This window comes from Parambassis ranga, chromosome 4 (genome assembly GCF_900634625.1).
Source record: "Parambassis ranga chromosome 4, fParRan2.1, whole genome shotgun sequence".
Lineage (NCBI taxonomy): Eukaryota > Metazoa > Chordata > Actinopteri > Ambassidae > Parambassis > Parambassis ranga.
Window position 1 is genome coordinate 11,092,900 of NC_041025.1, and position 8,851 is coordinate 11,101,750.

The window sequence follows — 8,851 nt, forward strand, 5'->3', positions numbered from 1 at the left end:
CCTGCTCGATACTAAAGTAAACTCAGTGCTGAAATATGGATTTCCACATGAAAGGGGATGATTGAAAAGTTTTTTTATTTATGGTTTTTAAAACTAAAAATATAAGCATATTTTGTAAATATGAACAATGGACAGATCAATCATTATCCTCCTTTCTTTGAATATGTAGGCAACATTAATTTCTCCCAAATTGCATGATTTTAAGATGCAGCTGCATTTTATAACATATGTACAGATTATAGATCTCAGTAGTATATAATTTTGACAGTACTGGTTAAAGAAAAAATCCTTAGTCTCCAGTCTTTTCTGCTGCCTTAAAGAAAACATGAAGGATTCTCTTTCTTCCTCTCACTCCTACACTGAGCTGGCCAATCGATGCAGCCTTATATTTTTTCACATTCATCTCTGCAGCTTATGAGCCTGACATGATTTATGCAGTCCCTCTCACCTCATTATCACCCTCTTCCTCCCTTACGGCCCTCGCGCCCTTTTTCTCCACTCCTCTTTCCTTCCTACCTTCATCTTCTCCTCTTCTTTGTGCCCTCACACACACACCTCCCCTTTGCTCCTTGCCTCACTGCCCTGCCCTCTGTCTTGCTTTTCTCAATTCAATCCCCTCTCCTCTCCTTCTCTCCCTCTCTCTCTGCAGAGCTCTCTGTCCAATGGGGATAAGGGTCGTTCAGCAGACTACCTCAGCAACGGCAAGAAGAGGAAAGCTGATGAGAAGGAGTTCATGACAGACTATGTGAGGACGCTTTCATAACACTCTTAAATGTTTGAGTAACTGTAGGAAAGTTTCACCAAACTTTGGCAGTCTGATGACGTGGTGGTGTCTGTACAGCGGCAGGCCAGCAGACCTTGGAGACCTGCTCTCATTTCTAGACAGTAATTGAAATATTCACACTTCCTTGTGTCATTACTCTACTGCTGGAGCATCTGTGGAAGATCAGATATATTAAACCTTATGAGGGTTTAATTTTAGAGAAAGATAAATGAATCTCTGACTTTATGTGTAGTTTTTTTTATTATAATCTCTGGTAATAAAAAATGTCAACATGGAAACCTTTCAAAAACATGCACAAACACTTGTGCATGTGTTGTATATTTCTACATGTAATCTACATGCATCAGATAGCAGAGCAGGAAGAACTCCTCTTACCTTCTCTCCTTCTCTCACAGGGCAGCGATGCGGATAAGAGTGATGATAATTTGGTGGTGGATGAGGTTAGTAGGCGGCCGCTGGCCTGTGTTTGCTTCACTTGACCGCTTTCATCTGCATACATCATGTAAACATACCCAGCAGGACTGTATGAATAGTAATAATAACAATAACCCCCCTCTATTCCTCCACTGCCTCTGCCTGCCCTCATTTAGCAACACACAGCCAGCAGATGCATAGGTACACAAACTCTACTGGAATCCAACCTGCCTGCACATTTTAAAAGGGTCCTAATATCTGAGGGTGTTGACACGACTGCTGGATGCAGACTAAGCGGGTAGCAAGTAAGAGGGTGGTTAGAAAATGAAGTTTAAACCTAGCATGGGCCATATGCTTTTTCTTTAAATTCTCATCTTTAATGTCCAAAAGAATTCCTAAGAGTCTGTTGTGCGTGTAATGAGTAAGCCTATAGGCAGTTTATGAGTTATTGGCTCGAAAAAACTCCTCTGGTGCCAGAAAGATATTTCTTTTCAGTTCATTCCTGCAAGAACAAGAATAGGGGGAACACACCATCAAGGGACAGTTTTTTCCAAGTCTATCAGGAGCCACAAGAACACAGAAAAGCGGTTGCTGTAATATTTCTTCACTATTTGTTTCAAATGAAGTTGGCAGGTTTTTCCACTCAACTTTGGGGACTGTTGTCACCTACATGTCTCCTGAAGATACATGAAACAACATCACAAAGTAACAACACAGCATTTTTGGCAAAACAATGCGTAGAATCAAACATATGATATTGTGGTGTATCCAGTTGTGTGCACGTTGTTATGTATTTTGTAATCTTTTCTGTTTGGTTTGTTAGGCCAGACTTTAAGGTCTGTGGATCCTTTGTCCCATCAATAATGTTGTATTTGTGATGTGTGCTGTATTTCAGTTAGTTGACTGACTGTTGTTTATAAATGCAGTCACTCTGATATATGAGAGAAATACATTTCTTATTTCTGTCTTGTTTAATAAACATTTGGTTTTTTTTTAAACTCAGGACCCATCATCCCCACGCAGCGTGCAGTCCTACTCATCCAGGGAGAATGGTTTGGACAAGATGCCTCCATCCCGTAAGGACGGCCCCCCTCAGGCCAGCCCCACTTCCCTGGCCTCATCCAGCAGCGCCACATCCCCCTCTCGTAGCAAAGAACCTCCACAGGTAGAAGAACACACACAGAAAATGTCACACACACACACATATACAGGAACAATTGAATAATTGTCTGTAATATTACCTTTAAATGTGCAGCCACAAGAGCACACATATTACATTTCAGAGAAGGACTTTAGTGTCTCCATGCTGTGTGTGCACACAGTGTTCTGTTGTTTTGTTCAGGTCAGCAGTTTGCCTCTGTATGTTGGACATTCAACAGCCCACACACATCCACTCTGTTGACATCCCTCAGTGCTCCTCTGGTCTAATCCTGCCCTCAGTCACTCTCGTTATTATTCTTACTGCTGATATATGTGATTCTAAAGGCAGTCTTTTTTCACTCTTACTACTTTGCTTTCTCTTATCGTATTCTGCATTCTTCTAGAGAGAGAAGTCCAGCACTCCGGGTATGAAACCAGGGACCCCTATGTCTCAGGAGTCCAACACCCCAGGACCGAGCGGACCTCCACAGTTCAGGCCTGTCCCGGGCAAGCCTGGTGTCGACCCCCTCGGTAACAAACTTCACAAACTTGCTTTATTTTCCCAAAGAAGATCTCATCAGTACTTTATTGATGAAAAAATTGATTTCATAAAGTTAATGTGTTGTTCAGGAGACCAAAAAGACTGCCGAGAGCCTTTATCTCAGCAACATCATCTTTCACAGCACACAGAGGATAAATTAAAAATATGAATCAGAATTTGCAGTGACAGGTTTTTAGCATGTACTGACTTTGTTACATAAAGCGATTCTATCAGCAATGGGCTGCAGTAGTTGGTATGGGTGTCAGCCAGCTCCCCACCACCGACCACCATCTGGACTTAATAAGCAGCTGTGGGCAAAAATATTCAGCGCGCCTCACTTTTTAAATGGAAAGATTAGGGGAGGTGATGGACTGTGACTGTGAGCTGCTTCATAATGAGTCTCCATCTATTCCACTGTATCTCTTTCTCCCTTTTTTATGCACATCACCTGTTAGCCCCTGCTCTGCTCACACACACCCAGATGCACACCATTATGCATGCATACCTACACAAGCATAGACACACCTACATGTGCGGACGGAGGAAATAGTGGAACGTTTATATGAGTGCACACACACAGATACACGCATGCTGTCTCACTGCAGGACGTCATGGTGGCCAGCAGGGGTCAGTAGTGGTCTAGTGCTGCAGCTAGTGGTGATGTTCTGGCTTTTGTTGCAGTTTGTGCACAACCTGTCAGTCACAGCTGTCTCTTGTAAGGCTCCGCAGGAGGAGTCCCATTAATAAATGCTATTCCAGCCTGCACTCAAATTATATCTGAAGCTCCTAAATGACTGATGTTTGCTTCAATCAGTAAATTTATTCACTTAGTAATTTGTAATTCTCTCTGTCCTCTCCTTTCTTTCCCCCTATCTCCAGCTCTGGGTCTGAGAAACCCACTGGCAGTGCAGGGAGCCTACCCTCCAGGGGCTTTCGGCCTGCCCCCTGGAGTGAATGGTGACCTGCCCGGGGCAGCCGGCTACGGCGCTGGTCTACACTTGGTCTCACCCCAGATGAATGGAGCTGCTGCGGCAGCAGCAGCAGCAGCTGCTGCAGGCTATGGACGGTCCCCTGTGGTGAGCTCGACACTCTGCAGATAATTTGTCTTTCCAGTGTCACTGTCATAAGCAATACTTCAGCGTATAAACCTGTCAGAGGGCACACAAAGAAGGTATATGTGGAAAAGAAGTTAACGTTTCAGAGGGAGAGTTACTGCTTTGTCATTTATCGCTGAGAATCTATGACCTTAGCACTTAGCAGAGTCTCTTTATTTCATTTTATTCTGTTCAGTACAATCTCTGTATCGGCCATTTTAATGAACCTGCTCTTCCCTCATGCCAGTGCTTTTTTTCTTATGTTAAGATATCGGTCTCTTCCAGGTGGGCTACGAGTCTCCACACCCACATATGAGGGTCCCTGGGCTGCCTGCCAGCTTGCAGTCAGCCGCCTCCGGGAAACCGTGAGTGTCCTCTTCCTCTCCTGCTATCACTCACATCTTCACCTGTTCACTGTTAACTGAACCTAGAAGCTCAGGTTCTTCTCTTTTTCAATTACAACACCAGAGGAGAAAAGTAAAGTTCAACAATAAAAGGTTTTGTAGAGGAAAATGTTTCAGCTTTCACAGCTTTAGGTCAGATTGTACAGTCCTTTGTTTAAAATCTGTGCTCATTTGTTCAGCTAATGACAGTGTGCATGCTCTGCTTTACTTTGTGGCCACTTTAAATGATGTGATGTTAGTGATATTTACCGAGCTGCTTCATTCAGAGTATCAGAATCTTTCAGGTATCTAGTCACCATTGGCTTTAGTTATAAATGTTTCCAACTTGGTTTGTTTAATTCCATATAACATGTCATGGTATGACACTAAAGTCTTTGCCGTCACTCCTCACCAGCCGTCTCTTCCATCAAACTAAGCGTGTTACTGCAGCCCCATCTCTGTTATTCATGCATTTCTCCTCCCTTCCTCCTGTTTTGTCCTCAGTGCTTACTCGTTCCATGTGAGTGCAGATGGCCAGATGCAGCCGGTGCCCTTTCCCCCCGATGCCCTGCTGGGTCCAGGAATCCCTCGTCACGCCCGTCAGATCCACACTCTGAACCACGGAGAGGTGGTGTGCGCTGTCACCATCAGCACCTCAACACGCCACGTCTACACAGGAGGCAAGGGCTGCGTCAAGGTGTGGGACATCAGCCAACCAGGGAGCAAGAGCCCCATGGCCCAGCTGGACTGTCTGGTAAGGGGAGACAGTTAGATGGATGTTTGTAGACCGATGTTTAGAGCCTTATTGACCATTTTGTGTCTAATGTTGTTGTTTTACTACCTCAAATGATGCTCTTGTTTTTCACACATTAAACACTCTTTGGATGATGAATCACCTTTGTGTTGTTGTCCTCGGGCCAATTGCTTCAGCATCTTTATTTATTGCAGTAATAATGCTGTAGCAGCACACGTAAGTTACTGTACTACAATATCTAAAACATATTCATCATTTTATTGTGTCCCATCAGAACAGGGATAACTACATCCGCTCTTGCAAGCTGCTCTCCGATGGCCGAACCCTGATTGTTGGTGGGGAGGCCAGCACGCTGTCAATCTGGGATTTGGCCACGCCGACTCCCCGCATCAAGGCGGAGCTGACATCCTCTGCTCCCGCCTGCTACGCCCTGGCCATCTCCCCTGACAACAAGGTCTGCTTCTCTTGCTGCAGTGACGGCAACATCGTCGTCTGGGACCTTCACAACCAGACGCTGGTCAGGTAAGAAATGAAGGAAACAGCTGCATCATCTTTTCCTCTGGGCAGATGAGGAGGAGAGAGCTGGTTGAAGTAGGAGCCAGCAAGCAGGTTATTTTCTAGTAAGTTACGAGATGAGCGGCAGAAAAAGGTAAATTAAGCAGGGAACGAGAGTAATTTCAGAAAATGTCAGAGTAGGCTTTGACAAGGAAACTGGAACCAATGAAGGCTTAATATTTAAAGCATTTGTGTATTTTTAGGTTTATTTTTTTCAAAATAAGACCTGTACAGACAGGCTACAAATTATAATCCTCCCTGTCTGTCTTCAACAGTTATAGCAATACCTTTGCATGTTCTTATTTTTGTGCTCTCACATAAAGGTTTTTTTGATTTCGCTTCCTATTGAAAATGTTTTTATTAAGAAAATCGAACCTTGAATCCCACATATTCAGTGTAAAATACCACACTTTTTGTTTTATTATGTATTTCTTGTGTTATTTTATTTCTAGCTTGATAGGATTAAATCTTTTGGAGATACGATTAAGTGTCCAATTGTGTGGTCCTTTTTAAGGTCCACTTAAAATTGGGTCTGTTCACAGTTTAAAGAAAATTATTCAAGGTGCAGTTTCATTATATATATTAAATATGCCTGGAGGAGATCTGTCAAGAAACTGAAGGGCTGGCAATGGAAAAAAGCAAAGTTAAGCAGTTGATGGAAGGCAATGTGCATTTGTGTCCAAACCTCTTGTGTGTGTCCACCCGGCAGGCAGTTCCAGGGCCACACAGATGGAGCTAGCTGCATCGATATTTCTAACGACGGCACCAAGCTGTGGACAGGAGGGCTGGACAACACAGTCCGCTGCTGGGACCTCCGAGAGGGACGCCAGCTGCAGCAACATGACTTCACCTCACAGGTACACACACACAACTCTGCTCTCTTGCAGTCCAGACAAATCATTGATCTTTGATCATTAACACTCTTTCGTCTCTCCTTTCATATCACCTCCTCCCCCTCCAGATCTTCTCTCTGGGCTACTGTCCGACAGGCGAGTGGCTGGCTGTAGGAATGGAGAGTAGTAATGTAGAAGTTCTCCACGTGTCCAAACCTGACAAGTACCAGCTACACCTCCATGAGAGCTGCGTTCTCTCCCTCAAATTCGCCTACTGTGGTAAGCACACACACACACATCACACACACTTGTACGCTGACTAGATTGATGGTTGGGTTACATCACAGTACCTGAGGGTGTTTAATCACAGAGAAGCAGAACAAATCTTCTGCTTCTCTCATTATTCAGACACACTCCCCTTCTTTCCTTGTCTCCTCTTCTTTACAAAAGCAGCACATCCTCTCAGCCTTCTCCATATCTCACCTCCCCAGAGGCTTTATCTGCTGATGGCCGTGTGTGTTTTGTCCTGTAGGTAAATGGTTTGTGAGCACGGGCAAAGATAACCTCCTGAATGCGTGGCGGACACCTTACGGATCCAGCATATTCCAGGTAGAGCATCAAATACTGTGTTTTATACAGAGCAGAGGTTTTATATATGTGCGTATGAAAATAAAAATGAAATATGCTGACATGAGAAATCATGGTCTGCAGCCCGGAAAAGATTCAGTTCAAACATATTGACTTGATTATTTTTTTTTAATCTTCTTGTTTAAATATCTGAGGGGTTATTTTGGGACACAAATAGATTCTGTTTAAACTAGGATGTGAATTTCTGCATCACTGTTTGTACAAAGAATATTTAATTCACTGTTAGTTGCTAATATGGCTTCCCCTCTGCCTCTCCAGTCTAAGGAGTCGTCGTCAGTCCTCAGCTGTGACATCTCCCCTGACGACCAGTTCATCGTCACCGGCTCTGGGGACAAGAAAGCCACAGTATACGAAGTCATCTACTGAACTCTGATTGGCTTAAAAGAAATCGAATAACCAGGGAGCGGAGCTGAGGCTCCCTCCTGCACCAATGACTGTACAGAGCGTCGGTGGAATGGAAAACAAGAGACACTCAACTTCTACTTTGTTGTTTTGTTTGTGAAAGATATGAAAGAGAAAGAAGCAAAGAGGCACAAAGTCACATCTCTGGAAAAAAAACAAACTGAACTTTGATTTTAATGCTCTGAGAACGCTGGTTAGTCTATAGCTGCGCAATTGTGGGATTCTTCCAAAGAACTTTTGTTTTTGTTCTTGTTTTCCTTTTTTAAAACAAAATAAAACCTCTGTAGTAAACAAGAAATTAGCAAAAAAAAAACATATTTTTTTAGCCTTTGAATTTTTCTCAAACAGTTGGACCACTTTGAGTGGAGAGGGATGGGAGACTGAGAAAATGTAGGGTGGGTTCAAGGTGGGCTGGAAAACTCTCAATGGAAAAATATGGTTGTGCGAAATCCAAGCCTGAGTCAGCTTGGCCCGGTTTTGGCCCGGTCGGGTCCAGCTCGGTCCACAGCATGAGGCTGCACCTCGGGGCAGCAGATGCATGGCAGATGGTGGGATGTTGTGCTGTGAGGTTCAGCTATTTTTGTTTTTCTTCTCCTGTTTAAGTTCCAGCAGCAACATGATTGTATCGTCTCCACTCCATACATGTCAGAACAGAGCTTGGTTTCCTCTGAAGTGTCCTCAGACTCGGAGTGTTCTACTGTTTTTCTTTCTCTACAAAAGAATAAATATTCTGAAGATTTTTTCAGGGAAACCAACTTCAAACACAGGACAGAAAATTCAAGCAGATACACTCCAGTTTCAGGACATGACCTCTGCTACATCATCTTTATCATTAAATGTTTTTTTTCTATTGTATTTGTTAGAGCACATATAGACAGACAGACACAGACTGGTATTTTCACAACTGCATCATGAACCATGCTATATATGGCCATGTAAATAAAGTTCTCTAAAGGTAAATGAGGATGTGATGTGTGACTTGTGTTTTGGCACAACACACACCGCGTGTGTTGCGTCAAAACAAAGAGGACAGTGTTTGTCTGAGATCAGATCTCTGTCTGCAGTGTTGTGTGCATTTTGTTTTTGTTTAGGTCTTTACTGAAGGACCTTAAAGAAGTACATCTGATATTTGGTGTGTGCCTTTTCTGTGGGTCACACACCAGACAACATTTGGCTGAAGATTTTTTGTTTGTTTTCAGTTGTCCGGCTCCTTGTGGTCTATGGAGTACCAGTATCAGTGTGTTAATGTGTTGTTGCTGCCTCTAGCTGACTCCTGTGTCCTGTGGGGATCAAATTAAGCACT

General features: G+C 43.5%; 1 protein-coding gene across 3 annotated transcripts in view; it reads left to right on the top strand.

Annotated features, from left to right (window-relative positions):
* Positions 1 to 8,470, top strand: part of tle2a (TLE family member 2, transcriptional corepressor a) — a 32,406-nt gene extending 23,936 nt beyond the window's left edge. For 2 of the 3 annotated variants that reach the window (XM_028403802.1, XM_028403803.1), the window contains exons 9-20: positions 650 to 745; positions 1,180 to 1,224; positions 2,202 to 2,363; positions 2,743 to 2,869; positions 3,759 to 3,955; positions 4,259 to 4,338; positions 4,861 to 5,110; positions 5,385 to 5,632; positions 6,375 to 6,522; positions 6,627 to 6,777; positions 7,031 to 7,107; positions 7,405 to 8,470. In XM_028403802.1, coding sequence (XP_028259603.1) covers positions 650 to 745; positions 1,180 to 1,224; positions 2,202 to 2,363; positions 2,743 to 2,869; positions 3,759 to 3,955; positions 4,259 to 4,338; positions 4,861 to 5,110; positions 5,385 to 5,632; positions 6,375 to 6,522; positions 6,627 to 6,777; positions 7,031 to 7,107; positions 7,405 to 7,512 — 1,689 coding nt within the window. In that variant the 3' untranslated portion in view covers positions 7,513 to 8,470. The remainder of the gene's footprint in view (positions 1 to 649; positions 746 to 1,179; positions 1,225 to 2,201; positions 2,364 to 2,742; positions 2,870 to 3,758; positions 3,956 to 4,258; positions 4,339 to 4,860; positions 5,111 to 5,384; positions 5,633 to 6,374; positions 6,523 to 6,626; positions 6,778 to 7,030; positions 7,108 to 7,404) is intronic. The other variant, XM_028403804.1, reaches the window with a different exon arrangement.
* Positions 8,471 to 8,851: the final 381 nt, after the last annotated feature.